A 20,229-nucleotide genomic window follows, 5' to 3' on the forward strand; every position below is an offset into this window, starting at 1 on the left:
TACCCATGTTTCACTGTTTATATCATGACGTCTACGTTTTCGCGGTATTTCATTGGTACCTAGATAGTCGTTGCCAGTCGTAGCATCTATTTTATCTTGATTATCTAACCATTCTCTCACAAATGCTTGTACATTTTTCGAAACACTTGAAAAACTGTTGGTGGCAGAAAATCTGCTGGTACTGTGGTCTGAAATATTTGAGTTACAGTCACTTGTTTCAGGAAATGGATCTATCGATAAATGCTGGATTTTTGGGAAACTATTTTGAGGTATGTTAATCGTTGTAGATGCTTGACACTTTTCTTCAGATGTGTTACAAGCTCTGATCACTTCTGTGTCAGTAAAATTCTGATTTTGATCAGAAACATAGGGTCGCTGAAGAGGTTGCTTTGTTAAGCTGAATGCAGCAATATCTTCAAGTATTGCAGGTTGCTTCGGCAAGTAAAAATTGCCTAGGTGTTTTTTTTCACCGACAAAATTTTTAGATTCGTACTTAGGACTGTAGGTATAGTTCAACTTAACAGGTGACCTGTTTTCTAGTTCTGATTTTTGCTCTTTTATAACCGAGTTGCAGATCCTGGATGAAAATTTCATTGTATTTTCATCTTTCTTTCGAATCAAGGAACGCTTTCTGTGTGATCGCAAATACATGGCCTGTGTGATCTCAAAACTAGAGTCCTTAACTTCCGTGAAAGGCTGACTCTCCTGTTCAAAACTCGTTGTGGAATTTTTAGATGATTTGATATCAAATTCAATAGAAGTAAGTGAAATAGAACTGATGTTAGACAGCTGGGACCCGATGTGTTCTGAGTCAGTGCTTAACGATTCATTAGGTGGCTTGTACAAGTGAAAACTTGTACATCTGACATTATCCACCTCTGCAGATTTGGTAACAGAATTTTTCTCAATATTCTTGAATAAATCACAAAGTTTGAGATTCTCATCTTCACTTTGATTTATTTTGGCACTTTTATAAAAGGTGGATTTATGATTAGTCAGACTTGGCATTAAACCAGGTTCATTTTCTATGAATTTATTTTTACTTGTATTTTTCTTCACGCGTTCAATTTTACGTTCTATCAATGCTGGTACAAAATTTTCTTTTTTTGTTCGATTATCACTAGCACTTTCTGACAGAGCGACCTTCGCATGAGAAGGTAATGAATAGTTTCCGAGTTTAGGTAACTCAGTAAAATGGCTTAATTCTTGTGTAGAATCATCCGAGTCACTTAGGCCATCTGAAAACATTCTTGAAATTGCATTACTGTAATTAGATTTGTTGTAGATCTTACTTTTCTCGTTCTTTGCAAATAACCATATCGAATTTTCGTTACTAGTAGTTTTTTGCGACTGTTGCTTTTTCAGAGCAGTTAAGGACGATGACGTTGACTTTGAATTTGCACCATTTGATGCTAAAAAACTAGTGTAAGAGGGCAGACTGGAATTTTTCATGGCTCTCCCACAGTACATTTGCAAACTCTCGTTTATGCCTTTATAGTTACTGCCCATTTCCAATCTATCGATGCTGCCAACAAACTTTTTACTCAAATTATCTTTTACAATTGATGATACAGTCGTCTTTTTCTTACTCTCGAATGTCTTGGGCATTTCTTGAAAATATCCTTAATTACTTTCCGTCTGTTTTGTTACTGGTACCATTCAGTATTGTTGGATGATTTATATCTGTTGACATAACACGCATGTAAAAAATTAAGTCATATTGGCTTTTACAATGCACAGTTAATAATTGGTTGGAATATTTTGTCGGTGTCCTTTCAATGTTAATTCACAATTGATAATAATAAAATTCATTGACGTTTGAACTTATTTTATATATATTCTAAATTCTTATACACTTATGAGATATGTGGCATTAGAAATTACGAAGACGAACTAAAATTTCCATATTTGTGCACATATTAATGAATCTTGGTCCCGGATATGTGTGTATGTGCGCGCGCGCGCGCACACGCACACACACACACACACACACATATACGGCATGCGAGATATGCCTTGCGTGGTATGTATTGGTATCAATAAGTAATGGTATGTATAGAAATAAAAATGTTAATAGGTGTACTATTAGGTGAGTTTAGTCGGCGACAACCGTTAGCTTGATCTTTTAGAGAAAAATCTCACTTTTTGAAATATCGTTGCTTTACTACCCCGCGACTCATATGCCTAACTGGTTGACATATTATAATTACTTACAAGATACATAGATATCGTCAGTTGAAGTTTTGACCGCAATTTAGATCAATGATTCATTATGAAATCAGTTCCTGAAGAGCTTTCAGCTATTAACCTAAGCAACGCAAAGTTGGCTTTGAATTCGATATGTAAGTTTAACTATGTGAGTAATTCAAAATCTGGACGTCCTAGTTACCGATATTCATCTATCGAAATAGTATGGCAGTAAAAACTGCTCATCAGTATCTGATATTTTATTAAAAAAAAAGAATCGCTCTTGTTTCGAAATTCGAATTCGCCCTACTTTTACGTAAACGTTCGCGAAGGTGCAGGTAGACGGCGTAGCAATACATATTTTCGTGGACGAAAAAACAATTGCAGCATGGTACACGCTTCGCGATTGTTACTCCGTGTAGTCCGATACTGGAAGCCAGACTTTTTCCTCTCTAGTCGCGTACAGGAGAAAAATCTCTCGATTATTACCTACTTTGCACGCGAAGTGGCGAAGTTGTATTAATACGGCAGTTAAAATCGGAATTATCGTTATGAAACGAAAGTGTTTGCGCTTCGGTGTGTGTGCGCGGGAGATAGGAGAGGGTGAGAGTTGAGGATATATCGCATCTAGTTGCGGAATGTACGCTCGCGAAGCGGGACTAAGATCGTCGTCTAGCCAAGTTCAGACAGCTCGCAGAGCCGTTTCTCTCGCGTCTGCTGCCTCCTTCGTCCCGACGACGTCGTCGCCCGTGTTCTTCTATTCGACGTGACCTGTGAAGCAGGTTCACCGAGGGCCTGCGATCTTAGATCCCAACTCATCGTCAGTCGGTTAGGATCCGCCGTGCGCAGGTGTTCTGAATCGTCGACAAACCGTTTGGGCGACGCGACAGCATATTCGTTCGGGAAAGGAGCAAGTGGTTAACATCGTCGAAAACACATCTGCAATCATATCGAAACTGTCCTCGCGAAGGGTGAGAACAAAAGACGATGGCATGCGATAGGAAACACGGAACACGGTTGATCGAACATTTTGCCGATGATAATTGAGCGTCAACAATAACAATTGGGTGGTGTGAGCGGTATTTATCGTCGCCTTAGAGGTTCGGTGAGTGAGAAACATCACATTGGATATTTCGGCGTAATTTGGAGTGATTCTTCGCCGATTTTTTTTAAAACGTTAGCTGAGGATTAATCCAGTGTGAAGTTGCGCGTTATCCGTGCGTGAGGAAGTCATATTCGCAGCGCTCGTTTGTTTCCTTGTATTACAATAACACGCTGTCAGTGTATATATGTATGTGTTGCGTGCTCTTTGATTGAGGAACAGATGTGTATACTCGCAACGACAAAGCTGTTGTATTTCATTACTGTATCTGAAACTTGTGAATGAAAGACGTCGCGCGAGTTCTCTATCGTGTTAATCCCATATCAACTGACTTTTCCGTCCGTAATTGCTTCGACAACCTTGACGACCCACCGAACGAGAAGAACATGCCAAGGACATCGACCCTCCAGCCCATCGCGGAATCGAATACTTCGAAAGCGAGTGAGTATATATTACAATTTAATGTAGCATATATTGTACCACGGACGTATTAGATCGAAATTGATCGCCAGCAATGTGCGCAGACTTGCAAAAATTGCAAAAATCGGTAGAGCGTCTAGCAGTTGTACGAGGTCCAAAATAAAGTCTCTGATTCCGGATTGAAGATGAAGTGAAAACTCTTTCGGCATCGAATCTAATTATCGCCACAGCCAGAGTCGCGTTGGTCAAGATTTAAAAAATTACACACTGAGCCACAGGCATTGCACTTTTATTTTCATTGGAAAATTTCGTCCGTTACCGGTTCCGCCAATGACTTTTCAAGCGTATAATCAGCTGCGTAGATCCGAGCATTAGCGCTTCTTGGGTAGAAAAAAAGGATGAAATGCTTAACTAACTATCGATATAATGACGTAGTGGCATCTATCATCAATGACGAGTAAGCTTGACGTTGACTGACAATTAGTTTTCGGCTAACACCATGCCCCGCAGGACTGTTCGTCTGATTGTCGGTGGAACAACCGGGAGATGTTGTTTTGATAATTTGCATTTATTTCTAATTAAAAACTCATCTGCGGCTGTACAATCTGACGTTGCTCATTGTAACCGAATTCATTCCAAGCTTTAAACGAAAGGTTAATTAGCGTTTGGGGATAAAAAAAATGAAATATTAATACCGCAAGCCTCGTATTCACCGAATGCAGGCTATTAGGAAAAAGCCTTTTTTACGACGTATAATTTACCGTCTATAAATCGAACGGCATTCACACGAATATAACCGAATTCTAGACTAATATCTAATGCCTCTCTCTCTCTCTCTCTTTCTCTCTCAACATACCCGAAGATGACCCGTTGATTTCTCAACTATATGAGTATACTTAAAAACAAGAAAAAATAAATATGTTTAAAAAAAAGAAATCCATAGTCGTTACAAGACGATGTTCAATATCCATATTATATTTCGGTCAAGTCTCTCGTTCGCTGAATGAGTATTATGTGCATCCTAGAACAAGGTACAGCCTGTACCTGCACTTCTCAAGGAAACATGATAATCCTATTAGTTTCTAGTCGGAAGTGCGTCTGCTCATAGTCTAGTCAATTTTTTCCATAACTTGGCGCCTTTTTTCATTTTCTTCGTAACACAGGCTCGCTCATCATACTGATATTACTGCAGGCAGCGTGTGTAGAAAAGCTTGTACATTTTTCTATCACATATCCGATAGATTCTGTCGGACTTCTGCAAAGAATTATATGTGCAATGTATCTAAGACCGAAGTGAAATTCAAGTATTTATTAATCTTACGGTATCGCCGAAAAATCCCGATCGATATTATTTATAAGATACTATAAACTATGCGAAAAGAGTTTTTTTGGCATCGATTTTATACTTTCGTAAATCACCGACCGTCACGGCGAAAGTCGTTTCAAAGATTCATTAAAATGGCCTGGTAATTTCATATGGGATCAATCTAGGTATATAAACCGTATCTTTTTTAAATTCGTAATCTCATCACATGTCTCCGCTCGTAACATTCGTTCGATTTCGAGTCGTCGCGTTATTAAGCTCAGTATGCATTTTTTTTCTTTTTTTTTTTTACGGTCGTTCGTCAAACACCTGGCTTCGTTTGTGTATTCAATAATTATAATTCTTACCCGTAACTAACGTACAGCACTACTGAGACTATTTAACGGGGTGTCGAGATTTCCCTTCTTCCTCTTTGGGTCAGTGTGTTAGATTTTTTCGATCCTTTCGACATGACTGGAATTCAATCACATCAATTCTCTAAATTGTAAAACCGACGAGGATTTTTACGATTACTTGGTACATATCGTAATGCAACTTTCTTCCATAATTCATCTCATCGTTGCAACGTTCTATATATTGATTGTTAATTTGTTTACATCCAGAAAAAGTTTACACTCAGTCTGACTGTCCCCAAATTTTCTAATCCAGGATAACGAAAAAGAAATATGTAGGTAGTTTCAGTATTTCGTCCCAGTCAGAAGATGCGAATATTATACAAATTAGTAAGATATATTTGACGACAGAGATATTATATATAAATTTATGGAATCTTCTCTATGTATTTATATGTGTAGAGATGTATTTTTTCAATCACGTTTATCGACTAATAGGTAACCGACTAATCCTTTAAAAGCCTAAGATAAAGTAGTCGAGCTAAGCAGGTTTTTTTTGACATTTCTCGCATACTCACTGCCATTGGATGTAGGTAATTGGGTATTTATCGAGCAGCGAAACTCATCGCCTTATTTATCTACATCCATTTGTTAGAAACTGAAGATCGATGCTGATTCCTGTCGATCGCTTGTACACGAATCCACAGCATTATGATGCGTCGATGTAGATGCTGTATAAGGTCATAATTATGCGCTAAATATATCGACTCGTTCGGTCGCCTGCCGTTAACCGAAAATCCAAAATACTTCGTTATCTGTTCGTGAGTTGGAATAAATTTATCATATCGTTCTTCCCCGACTTCTTTCACTACTTTTCGTCTTATGATCTTAACGGCGTGTTAAAGTTTCTTTTCTTTTTCCGTACATATCGTACCGTCGATTCAATTCCGACTTTCTACAAAGATTATTTCATTTTATTATCATTATTCATACCGCGTTTGCATTATGCAGTACGAATCTGAAAATTTCGCCAACCTTTGTGAATTTTTTTTTTTTTTTTATCCTTTCTCACAGAAATAAAATAATATTATTTGTGGGAAAGTCGAAAGTTTATAATAAACATCAATTATACAGGTAATCGACGCTCCATCATTATCAATTGCGGACGGTTCAACAACTCGCTTTCGCTTTTATTTATACATGTATATACATATAGATATATATTATAGGAAGTTACTATGTAATATATTCACTTCCGCACAATTTTATAATCAATTATTGTATCGTTGACTGTGCACCTTTTTTATCCTCGTATCGGATATCGTAATTACATAGCGAGAGAGAGAGAGAGAGAGAGAGGAAGAAAGATTCAATTATGTCAGAGTTTATCTCTATGCTCTTGATGTAAAATAAACTTTCGTGCTTACGGCCGAAATTTCGCTCCGTGATCTGTAATCGTTATTGCAATATATGCAAAGTAGTTGCAGTATTTTTGCACAGCATTTTTTACACTTAAGTATATATATATATATAAACACAGTTGACTTTTTGCGGCTGTTGGAACGGCGTGATTTCTTAATCGTTCGGTATATCGTGGATTATGTAGGAAATTACGGACAAGAAAGACACTTACATGGGAATCACGAAGCAAAAATTGCAATGCCGATTATTTTGCTCGGGACTCGAGCTTGTGAGATGGAAATATACGTGCCGCTTACTGTCTTTACGGGGCTTATGCAGCCAAAGATTTACACGATGAACACGGTGATAAGATCAGAATTTCTCTTTAAAATCTAAAATAATCATATTGACATTCGATGATTTTGATATTCCGTTCGATTCGACAAGAGATGGTATCACCGCGTTCTTCCTTTTCTCTCTCTCTTTCTCTTTCTTTCATAACGCGTAGAAAAATCACGTTGCAGCGAAGACGATAAATCTTTCCGTAGATCGCTCGTCCATTCATTCGTTCATTCACGTGCAGTGTGTGCTGCAGCGACGACGAAACCGCGCACGGTAAATTATTTGAGCCGTGCTTCTTCATGCAGCAGGTTTCTCGATCTCTCCGTGTATCCCCATTTGAACTGTGCAAATAAATTATGATCCTGAGTGAAAATACGACGTGAGAAATGAGGAAATTTGCGAAGGGGGTGAGATCGGGATGCGGTGGATTGTAAAAACTTGCCGCAGCGCGAATTCGACGCGGAATATGTACGCGCGATGACGCTCGTTTTATAGCACCGGTCGGCGTGTTCGTGTGTTAACCTGGATCGCTTATATACGATGACGGAGAAACTTTTGCAACGGATTCCCGCATTGGGGACCTTTTGCTTTTTCTTGCTTTTATGCCGTTTCACGCGAAGATCATGCCAGAAAATTTTTTTAATTTTGACAGTCAGAATTGCATCGTCAAGATTGCTTAGACATGGCATAAAATAGTTTGAAACCGTTTGAGACCGCTTAAAACCACTTTGAGTACGTTTGGAATTACTTGAAAATGGTTTGAAATCAATCGTAATTATTTTGAAAGCATTTGACATCATTTAAGAATCGTTTGAAACTCATTAAAATCGGTTTCAAACATCTTGGAATAATTTTCAAACCGCTTGAACGATTTGACATACTTTGAAATCGTTTTAAATCGATTGTTATTTTATCTGTAAACGAACAGTACCTGGAATAAAATTCATTAAACGTTTCGACGATGCAACCAAAAGAAAGATAAAGAAGAAACTTAACCGAATCATTTTATGACCAGAAAATATTATGTTCTTTCATTGTTTGTTGAAAAAAAAACTTTGACACCACAATCCGAAATGTTCTGTTGCGATAGCAAAATCAAAGAATCGTCGGTAGCTATTTGGAGTACTTAATTTGAACCCTTTAGTATTCTTACCACCTATTTTATATGCGTTCTTTGTATATTTAGAGAACTTTTGAGCATATTTTTTTGCGGTTTCTTTTTTGCTATTTCTGACAGTATACTAATAGGTTTTCAATATTCGAGGGTAATTATTGCGATATAATGTAAATTATTACTGTTAGAAACAAATTGATTTACAAAAAATTGTGAAAATTGAAGGAATAATTCATTTCCGAGAAAGTTACGCCTCTAAACATGAACGTGTATTACATAAATTACAAGTTTTTGGGGTCGCTTATTACGAATCTGAAATCAGATTTTGAAAATTTAGTATGGCGAACCCAATCAGCGACCCCGAAAACCTCTGCATAGAGTTTTTAGATCGTATTCGATCAAAAACGAAATTTTCGTCTGCCGTATTGGATCGGCCATTTTGAATTGTTGGAAGTTGATTTTAGATTTGTAACCAGCGACCCGAAAAATCGTAGAATACCGCCTTGTTATAAAATTTAACCCAGCACAATAATGTGTACCTAACTCAAAGGGTACAAAACATTCCGGGTCAAACTATTCTTAAAACATCCGCTCTGCCGTTTTTGCATATTTGTATAACAACGTTTCAATTTCACTAGACAAAATAGCGCAGAAGTAGCTTTCTTTGATTTCTAGTTTGATTATTTGGTCCTTGGTCGTGAAATTCTTCTCTTTTTGCATATATGTAGAATACGAGTTGGTTTGCACATTATCGTTTTACCGATATATTCCAAGCGTTTCTATGTAATGTACGTTCCTTACCATGCCACAAATTTATTTGTGTGTGTGTTCGTATTTGTATCTAGACGGGATTCATTTACGCGCGAAAACCGGTGGTTACTATACACGCGCCCATCATGTGAGAGATGAGAGCTTTCTACTTTCGAAGAAACGTGTGATTCGAGCTAAGTTTTCACTCATTTTTACGACTTTCGCATGATTTACGCGGATGTCGACGATTTTTAAACAAAAAGAGGGAATCGTCTGCGTCAATATTATATAGGTATATTTTATATCCAGTAGCAAAAGTTTCCAAAACATACATTATATGTATACAATTAAATGCGACGTGTGAAATATATTCGTGACAAATGAATTACGATAAAAAAAAAAAAATTTATTCAAGCCTACTCTCAATATGATATTCGTATTAACAAATAAATCTGAATAACAGCCATGGTATGGTATACGTATAGCTGTACTACAAGTTGGCTTTGGTGCAGACGCGGGACGAATTCTTAACGCGACGAGCTACGCGCTTTAATGCTGTGAAATTGACCGATGCAGCTAGCTGCTGGACTATCCTCACTGTACGCGATCTCTGTTCTTCTATCGTACAGTATAACATCAGACGATACTTATATCTGTGTAAACATAACGTTCTTCGATAATATCCCGATGATTTTTCTTATCATCATTGAATGAGGCACGATATTCCCGCAAGCTAGCTTAAGGTGGTGAAAAGAAAAAAATGTCAAGCAGTCAAACAACAAAGAGAGAAACATCGTCGCCAAGTGTATTATAATGAATTATTCTTGATTGAAATACCGTTCTGTTGTCTATTTCTACATTTGTCAGTTTACGTCCGACGATTGAAGCTTGACGCGACATTTTTTCGTCCGTATTCACTGTTCCCGCATTATTATATATAAACCTCACCTTCCTCGCTATGCCAGCCATGCAATTATATCTAATCTTGGTTCTCCGATGTGCATCTTGGATGCCGGTGCGTTGAAGTGCAGAGGAGAATAAGGATCGTTCTCGTATGCGTGAGCTTGACGCAGGATTTTCTTTGGAACGTGACATCGGTGCGTCAGATACAACCGCGCGCAATGCGCTGATTCTGCACACGCTTTACGCAGTGGTTTTTACATTGGTCATAATCGTCTGGATTTACAATTTTCACCGAACGTCTTAATCATAATCGTACGATAATATTATCGTATTTGGATAATTGAGGGAATGGTCGGTGAGTTTGGTTGCTTTCGTATACTTTGATCTTGATTTTCGTAATTAGGAACACTGGTGTATACTTATGTACAACGGTTTGAGTTATTATCGTAGGCTCGTAACTAGGGCGAAATATTATTGAAACTCGGTCAACTTCTCCTAATTGTTATTCTTTCGATATAATTTCATTCCCATATTCTTGCATATGCGTATAGAAAGGAAAACACGCGAGCCTCCCGAATATTATGATTCATTTCTTCTATCCTACGGCTGGGAGGAAGTTGCGTTTTTTTTATTGAGAAAAGTGAAAAAGACGTAACTTTGCCAGATTAGGATTTCCGGTTACGGGATAATTAACACGATAATTATTGTTCATGTGCTAAATAGAAAGTGTAATTCTCCATTGATATACAAAAACTATTATTGCCGAAGTATAACATTCTGATCATCTCAACTATAGATATATTGTACAGAAATTGGTTCGTTGGCATTAAAGTATACGATACAGAACACGTTAATTAAATAATAAATAAGAAATTCATTGATAACAATAATAATTGCAGAGATCAATATCGATAGGCATCGTGATCTTTTTACGTCTTGCGCTGTATACATATAATGATAATTCACGGGTATTCATCGATCGTATTAGAATTTTCTGCAACTTATCGTAAAATTTGTTCGGTCCAATTCCTGATTTCGTCCATAACGATCACGGTTGTCAAAGTCTTTGCCGAGTTGTCTTTGACGATCAAACTTGGCTCGCTTTTGTAAGACTCGATTAAGACCTCCAACTGGTCTTGAGATCCGTTTTCGCTCGTGTATTTTATCGTCACCCATTTCTGGCCAATTCCCCCCTTCTCCACACTAACGAATCCCTTCATCGCAGACGCCGCTACAACGATGTAATTTATCCTCATGTCGTTTTTCGTACTGTAGAAAATTTCGGACGTAGTCGATATCGGGTAGTTCGTATTGTATCTCACTATTTTCATATTTTCCATCCGCCGTTGATCCTCCGTTATTTCATCCCCCAGTGCTAGCCACCTTACACCCCTATGTAGGTTATATATTAGAGATTTGATTATCAATAAGGAGAACAGAAAAAGGGAAATTCTGCAGTGCGCGGGTGATCGGTGGAAAAGGAACAGCTGGAGATTTTCTTATACATCAACAATCAGTTATTTTCGGAAAAATTCGCAACACGCGTATCAATGATTTTACCTACCGTTCGTTTAACGTGACAGAATACGACAGGCTGAATATCGCGGAGATGAAAATGGACCGAATCAATCCATCGCTGATCGTCATATTGACCACTGTTGCACGACATAAACCGGTCTATCCGCTTTACAGCTGTAACATGTGTAGCTGGTTAGTCCGTCGTTTAACCCAACCGCTTATCTTGCAATTAACTGAAATGAAATTCATGTTCCAAGATCCGAGTGTGTGGCTGAATATTTATATTATACGCGCGTCGTGAACTTTGGATCCTGACCTACGTGGCATTGCTGCAATATCGTATATCCGATATATTTTCATTCGAACACGAATATTTATCCGTCATTTTTACACGGCGTTAATTTTTGTTCAAAAAATTATTCGATCTGTGTACAACATTTATTTGTGTGGCGTTTTTTTAACGATGTTTTTTTTTTTTTTACATCGAAACATGTAATCTTGTTATTATTCATACAGTTCAGAGGTGAAATTTAATTATTAGAGTAAAGTGTTTAAGTAGCTGCTTGTCGATCAATTGACTAACGACACGTGGATTTTTAATATCCGAATAATGCGGAAACGGTTAATGCGGGTTTGAAATCAATAGTTGATACGCAAGATAAATTTTTTGCCATAATCATAAAATAAGCTGATTAACGAACGCGTTAAGATATTGCTGGGAAAAAAAATCACGGACTCAATTACCAATCGTTTAAGAATTCACCAATTGCAACTGTCGGCATACGATTTGGGTCAAGTGAATATTCAAGATCAAGTCTATATTATTGTATGATTTTAATCATTACGAGTCGAGTCGTGCGTCATTTATTTCTCAACGCGTCTCTCTCTCTCTCTCTCTGCTTCTCTCGTTCTATCCTACCATCATCTCACCTTTGTAAATTATTTCACAACACAACGTACATGCAACAAATTTTATCCGTCTATCTATTTACCTATCTCTTTCTCTCCGTCGAAGGAAAAAATATCGTTTCTTTGACGTTGATTTGTTTTTCAATCACTGTCAGACGTATATAACATATCTACATACGTTTATAACGGTATATTAGAACAGTGTAGAAGTGAAGCGGTACAACGCGAATATATAAAAATGAAGCTGCTGTGCGTCGGGAAGAAGAACGGTAAAGGAAATTGGCTCTTTTGTACCTCGGTATAATATTTACCTAACAAAGTTTGCGAAAAAAAATGTCGGTCTGTCAACGTCGGCCGATGCGCGATGTCTTATCGTTCGCGGAAATATAATAATATCTGCGGAATGAAATATCTTTGTAGGTACTTTAGCTGAGTTTCGTGCTGCACAATGCGCAGACCTCAGTGGAAAAATATGGTAACGCATACGTACAGCCGCGAGGGATAATATTTTCTGTGACAAAGGTATAATGTAGTCTTTATATTCCGTTCACGGAAGTAATACGTAATATAATATTTCTAGAATCAGCTAGAACTGTAAGCGTATACCACGATCCATAGTTCCTCTAGGAATGTCGGTATGTGGATACAGAATCTCGTGCACGATGGGGGGAGGGAGGGGAGTAGCCAAAACTGGAATTTGAATGAGAAGCCAAAATGAAAAAAAAATTAAGAAGAACACTTGAACTATAAACATACCAATTAAGAAAGAAGAAGAATTCAGAGATCTCGGTCAAATTTGATGTTTATTTATATTACATATAGGTATTGTTACAACGTAATATCGTATTTTGACAAAAAAAATTAGATCGTTGTCGTGAAATTCTAGGATGCAATTGTTGTACTTCACTGTCGAGACGATGTAATAAAAACGAAGTTATACCTTACTTTTCGTCGGAACACGTACAATTATCGCTTACAAAATAAATAAATAAACAAATAAAACCTAATTTTGCAGTCGTATACTTTATACCTCGGTTTTTCTTTCATAGCTCTGCTATAAATATTTTCTACCATTAAAATTTCAAAGCGTATGAAATATGACGAAAATTAAACGATCTGCTTGAGATAAGTGGGCTAATGATCCGTGTCATTAAAAAGTACCATTCATATCTCCGAGATTACTTTTACATGTGTATAGATATCGACTTCGGTATATCCGCGTTGCATATAAAACGAGGACAAGCTTAGGGATTTTCTAAATTTTCCCCTCTCGTACAGTATGAAGAAAAAAAAAAGTAAAAATTCGTTTTTGAAACGACGCAATTTGTACTTTCAGCGATCAACGTGCCGCTTCGATCCCAATCGGTCTTGGTAAATAGATCACCGTGCATATTACCGTTAATCGGCCTATTAAATCTTGAACCTGTTTACGCGTGTTACTCTGGAGTCGATCTTGAGCAACTTCAGGGCGTGTATTAGACGGATGCTCTGTAAGTAGATCATTCGCTGTATTTTGTATACACCGATGCCGATGCACGGTAAATTTGACACTTTGAAATCATTATCCAGTCCCGTTGAAATTGGAAAGACGTTAAGTCGACCCGTTACAGGTATGTCCGCGAGATTGAACGCGCAGTTTTGCGTGGGTTACACGTAAACTTATCGTTAGTATATACACAACGTGTGGCAACTATTAACTGTTAATCATAATTCACGTTGCGAGGCTCATTCGTATTTCACTTTTCAATTTTCGTATCGCACCGTGTGTTCGATATTCAGTTTTATCGTGTCAACATGACACATAAGAGCAACAACAATAATAATACGGTAAAATTGTGTCAAATCTAGTCATTTAACATTTGAATCGTATTTGATTTCGAAAACTGGGAATTCCGGACTCTCATGCATGCTGAAAGTTATGGCGCGAAAACATAAAACGATAAAATAAAAAATAAACTAACTTAAGAGCATTGAATGCGCTGGATTAAAGCCGGATACATTGCGAATATCAAATAGAAATCAACCCGTGTAGATGCGCACGTATGCGCCTTGTGTATGTGCAATGTGCGTATGTATTGTATATACATGTATATGCCTTCATACGTGTATATCACGTACTTACCGATGTAACGCGTCATTCGGGAAGCGGACAATAAAAAATTCCCGACTCTCATTTCAATCATCTCCGTGCAAACATACGGCTTACATACACCTATAATACATATATTTAGAATTAATATGTGCACACGGACTTTTTAAAACTACGTGTTCTCCGCTTGTACAGCTGCTGGTTGAATGCGAAAGAAAAACAAAAAACAAAGTAACGAAAACATAAAAAAATAAAAAAAAATAAAATAAAAAAATAGAAATGAGCAAGAAGAAAAAAATTGCATTATCGAGCACACGATTCGTTATAGAGGAGAGAATTAAACGAGATCCCGACACAATAACCTATATATGAATACGTCGATACGAGTGCAGAGAAATCATACTGTTAGCAATAACGCTAATTGTACAATGTAAAAATAGAAATCGTACGTTACGACGATCTCTGCTCCGCACATTATTGTCATCCATTGAAACGAACGAAACTCGAAAGTGTCAATAGCCATCGCAGATTCACATTCGATGTGGATCCGTGTTAACAGCTGATGAGAGTAGGATTGCGTTATTCGGTTACCCTATATACCCTGTTATTATAGACGAGTTTGAAAATGTGTAACGTCATTCGCACGCCAGTCACATACTTGAGCCGTCTCTCGCTGGCGGAAGTCGGGTTACATACGTATTTTTTTTTTATCATTTATTTATTTATTTTTTTCTTCGGTCCAACGTCAAAGCGATTCATTTAATTTCAACACGTTTCTACTTATTATATGAGAATCTAGTTGTTTAGCACGAATATAAAGACAGGATGGTTTCTGTAGTAGTCAAATAGTTTTCTTTCTTTTTCTTTCTCCTTCTTTCCTTCAAATAATCGCACGAAAGTAAATTAGTCCGAAATTGCGGTATGCCAGTTAAACAATTTTTCCACAATCTTTCCACCATCGTAACTTCTAATACCCTTGACGTATCCTCGTGCAACACAATTGGAGTCATTTTCTACACTTTGCAGTATACGATTCCGAGCGTAGGATGTATTATAGAGTTACGAACCCCGGTACTTTTATATTTTAGGAGAGAGATTGTATCTCACGGTATAACAACCGTTTGTAAAATATCGCTGGCAGCGTAACTATCGTTACATCGATGCTGCTGTTTTGTTGTTCGGTAATTGTGTAAATACTTGCTACAGTACCGGTACGCGTAAGGAGATAAAACCGAGATGCATTTGCATCCACTTCGAAACTCTGGAGCTGGTAGTCGTCGGCGCGTACGACGGACAACACGTTGGAATTTGCGGTATAATTGCAAACCGGGTAGGATATTTCTACGTGTAACCTCTGCAGTGTGTACCTTACACTCGTACACTTCATTGCGCTTCTCGACGCTTCGAGATTCCACAGCGGATGTAAGTATAGTACAGGGGCACTACTGCTGCAGTTACGGTTAACTCACAAGTCACAATCGGATGCACTTCAGATCGGGTTCCACGCATTATACGAGCAGATGTGTAATATTTGTGTAAAGCGATCGAGCCGCAGCAGCGCGTCATTTTCTTTAATCAGAAATTAAGTTTCCTTGTTATCGGTCAAAAACTGTTGTACATTATTCCAGGGGAGAGAATGTATGAAAAAAGCGTAACTTAGATCATTGCACAATTTGGCTGAACTGTCTTTTCATTCACGGTAGATAATCTAATACCTTCTCTACACATACACCTTACATTCTTTATACCTTTCTTTATATTATTGATTCGCGGTATAATGACGAGTGTGATTATGGTGTTTAATGACGTATAAGATAACGGAATTACTGCTAAGGACGATAACTGTATTAAGTTGATTAATAATTTTTTAATGCCGGTACACCATCTGCTGTTAATGTAATTATTTGATATGAATGAAATTTAATAGACAAATGAGGAAAAAATGGTGATTCCAATCTCTCGAGTAGTAAAATATATACCATATGTATCCTGTGATTACCAGATAGGTGTAGGATGTAAATATTTTACACCTGGGAAAATTCTTGCAGTCATTATTCCACGTGAAACTGCGGCAGTAGTTTTAACGATTCACGTACATAATATACCTTTTACCCCATGCTAGTCGAAACGCGTTCGCATACTCGACAATCAATTATATTTAAAATTGACTCACGTATTTACCTAATTACCGACAGTGATAGCTGGAGGTGATGAAAAATTGCGAAAGCTTCTAACTTCGTTATACCTTGTGCTTCTTCGTCGTTTGGACTATACTTATTGTTCACAGATATTTTTTTGCTATCGGCAGCTCGAGATTCTGATCTGCATATGTATAATTAAATATAATTAAACGCGATATTTGTATGAAACTTTTACTTTTCACAATTGTAGAGTAGTTGCTGATTTGTTTTACCGCGGGTACGGTGTAGCGTTGTTATAAGCTTCTGTAATTCAAACCAGATCTTTGACGAGTGGTTTCAAAGAAATTCCGTCTACACTTACACGTTTAATTGCATACAAGCACATATGCACCTGCGGCGAATAACGTGCCGTTATAACCGAGGTATGTTACTCGGAAAATCTTCCTTCAGGCATGTTTGGTACACGTTTGTTAGATGCTGGTTTACACGCGGCGATGTTTTGCTACCAATTAGTTGTTTTCCATAAAAGCACGACGACATCCACGTCACTCACGCAACGCGGTTAATTGGAACCAAGAAGATGAAGTGGTCTACTTGATCGTTTCAATCTACACAAAAAATTTATTTAAAGCACAATTGACGCGGTACATTGAAGCATGGTCGCACACCTCTTGTACCTGAGATTACACAATGTATTACAGTGATAGTACAAATGTGACGCGAATGATCTCGTCTGATCGACGGAAGAGAATAATAAATTTTGAAAATTCGTCAAATCTTCAACACGTACAGTTGCAGCAACGGAATTGGTTAGGGAGAAGGAAATTTCGCGATAAAAAAGTAATTCTCCCGTTTCACCGTTATCTGTTTCACATTTGCAATTTGTAATTGCATCGTGTACGATCGGCTTATGTACGCAGGTTTATCGTACATAACTTTCCGTACGAATCTTGCTTGTTTGAATCTTTTTTTTTTTTAGCTTTTCATAGTGAACAACGACCGCTTGGATGCAGTCTGTGAGTAGGTATTAAGGTAACGCTGAAAAAATATAAACGAAACATCTGGCAATGATCGTCATTTGTTGTTGTAAAATACCATTATGGTTTTACGGTAAAATGACAACAGCTTATCGGTCGTTTCGCATGAACGTTGGAGAATTGTACTATACCTACGTGAATCGCGTCTGATTGCCTGCATAGGTACTTGACTTGGCAATGATAGGTATTATTGATTGTTGAGGAATTAACCTTTGACCATGTGAAATTGCATCCCACCTTCCGCGCGGAATAATATCCACACGATACTCAATTCTCACTCGCCGTCTAGCACGCGGCATGTATTTTAAGAAATTTACAGTAAACGGACGTACGTTCATACGATTAGATATAAATGCATTCATCCGCAGTTTTTCACCTCCGCAAGTTCAATGCTTACTCGTCCATTATTGCTGCTTGGAGAGTTTTGTAATACCGATGAGATTTGATCCTATCATTTGGATTCATTGACATTAAGTACCGTTTGTCTGGATGAAATACCGACGAATTTTTGCCTTATGCTGTTCGAGAAATGGCATACCAGTTTTATTTAAGCTACCCTGATGGCGAACATTTCTATGACCTCGAATTTTTACAGAAATAGGAACATTTCGTATCATTTCTTATAGAATTATGAGTAGTTTTTCATAAAGAAATGTTCATTTTCTTACAGAATTGTAGTGTGTTGTAGATTGTTTACTAATGAAAAACAAAAATTTTCATGTAAATCTACAAGTTTTTATAAGAAATTATGAGTATTCACTATTTTGTACGAATCCAATATTTTCTGCATAATGTCTCATAAAAACTTATAGATTTTCATGAAAATTTGTATTTTTTCAGTAAAAACTTTACAAGACACTACAATTTTGTGCGAAAACAATTTCTTGTACAATATTGTACGAAATGTTCGAATTTCTCTGAAAATTCTTATAAAATCGTATAAATCCTATTCGCCGAGGTAACTTGGAATTGCAGAATTTGACCTTAGTCTGCCATATTTCTTGCAGCCAGAAAACAAAGGAAGTAATGAGGGGCTGTCATCGTAACCATACAATTTACTATTTATTGCCAATACAATATCTAGTAATCTCTATACTGATTCTCGACTGTATTGAGAGTAGGGCTTTTAAACGAACGTCAACTCTTTATTCCAGCCGTCGCTTTAGACTTTCGTATGGATCCAGGACAACGGCGTGTAATATAGGACGGATGCGCCGAGTCACCTGCATTACCTGCATACTTGTAGCCTTGTAATGTAAGGTGCGCAAGCTGTAACACTCACGTTTATTACCTATCCGGATTTTTACTTTCTCATGGGAAGCAGAAATTGGCCGCTTAAACCGAAGCCAAGTACTTCGAACTGGCTGAACTGTTGTTTGTAGCCTTTTGCGAATGCTGTCTTTTCCAAAACTACCACATTCGAACAAACGTAAACCCTGAATTATTACCGATAAACATCTCCATTAGACGAGTCATTTATATATCTGCAGCATCAGCCTCACAATTGCAACATTTATTCCTTTTTTCTACGTTAAAAAAAAAAAAAAAAAAAACTCCGTATCAGTTGCGTCACTCAAATACTAACCAAAATCGTGATAAAAAAAAAGATTTACAAAAGTTCAGGCATAGTAGCAACGAATGATTAACGATGCAGCTCAAATTTTGGCATCTCGATGATACGCAACATTCGGCTTATGCGCTCGTAACGACCTTTGCTCCGACGTCAAAAGCTAAGCAAATGATTTTTTAACTTCCTGTTTCTTTCTGTCGTCATTTCGTTGAGCGACGCGCATCCTCGAGTCGATGCTTCCAGCTTATGCCTCCACGGCATTCGGTTTATGCGCTCATAACGACCTTTGTTCCTACGTCAAAAGCGACGTAAAAACTAACGGATGATTTTTTAGTTTCTATTTCCTTTCCGTCATCATTTCGTTGAGCGACGATCATTCCCAGGTCGATGCCTCCACCTGTTACGCCTCCGCTTCAACCACCTGTCGGCGCTTATTCTCGCTGATCCTTTACGGTGCCATATGATAATCCTGCGGACCATCGGGCGTGCAGCGATGCACCTAACTAACCTCGACTAGCAATTAGGAATACCGCATGCAACCGACACTAAAAGTTTACCGGTAAGGATAGGTGTGCGACCTGCGGGTCCGGGCTCCTTGATTGCGGGATGCTTAAGGCGTGCAAGACGCTTATACGGGTATGCGACTCTCGTGAATCGCTTCGGAACCTTTTCAATCTTGACTGCGGTAGACAATTTCAGATTCACCGTAACGATTGTAAACCGTATAATGCGGAGCAGAGGATAAATCAATTGTAAAACTGCACCGGCGTCTCTTGCAGCCTGATGACTTGCCCATTATTATGGGGAGCACCTGTCACGTAGCGACTTCCATTTCTCAAATCGCAGGCTTTCCATTGTCCACTGTTTATCTCCGCGTATCAGTCACTCGAAACTGTAACATGCTGTACCTGTTATAAGCATACGACGGTTGTTTGTCTATTATGACTGTATCATGTTACGCAGGTAGGGTTGCTCGACTTTATCAATGTATATGGGAACACGTTTCTCGGTGTCAAAGGTCAGAATAACGGTCAGTTGTTGACGTTTCGGCCCTTTGAGAGCGGCCCTCCTCAGATATATTTATTCACAA

General features: G+C 37.9%; 1 protein-coding gene across 1 annotated transcript; it reads right to left on the reverse strand.

Moving 5' to 3' along the window:
* Positions 1-10,451: 10,451 nt before the first annotated feature.
* Positions 10,452-11,626, reverse strand: LOC124307016 (uncharacterized). The gene is made up of 2 exons (XM_046768292.1): positions 11,440-11,626; positions 10,452-11,267 (listed from the first exon to the last, which is right to left on the reverse strand). Exons 1-2 carry the CDS (start codon positions 11,520-11,522, stop codon positions 10,877-10,879), a joined length of 474 nt encoding a protein of 157 aa, XP_046624248.1. The 5' UTR covers positions 11,523-11,626; the 3' UTR covers positions 10,452-10,876.
* Positions 11,627-20,229: the final 8,603 nt, after the last annotated feature.

This window comes from Neodiprion virginianus, chromosome 6 (assembly GCF_021901495.1).
Source record: "Neodiprion virginianus isolate iyNeoVirg1 chromosome 6, iyNeoVirg1.1, whole genome shotgun sequence".
NCBI classification, from domain to species: domain Eukaryota; kingdom Metazoa; phylum Arthropoda; class Insecta; order Hymenoptera; family Diprionidae; genus Neodiprion; species Neodiprion virginianus.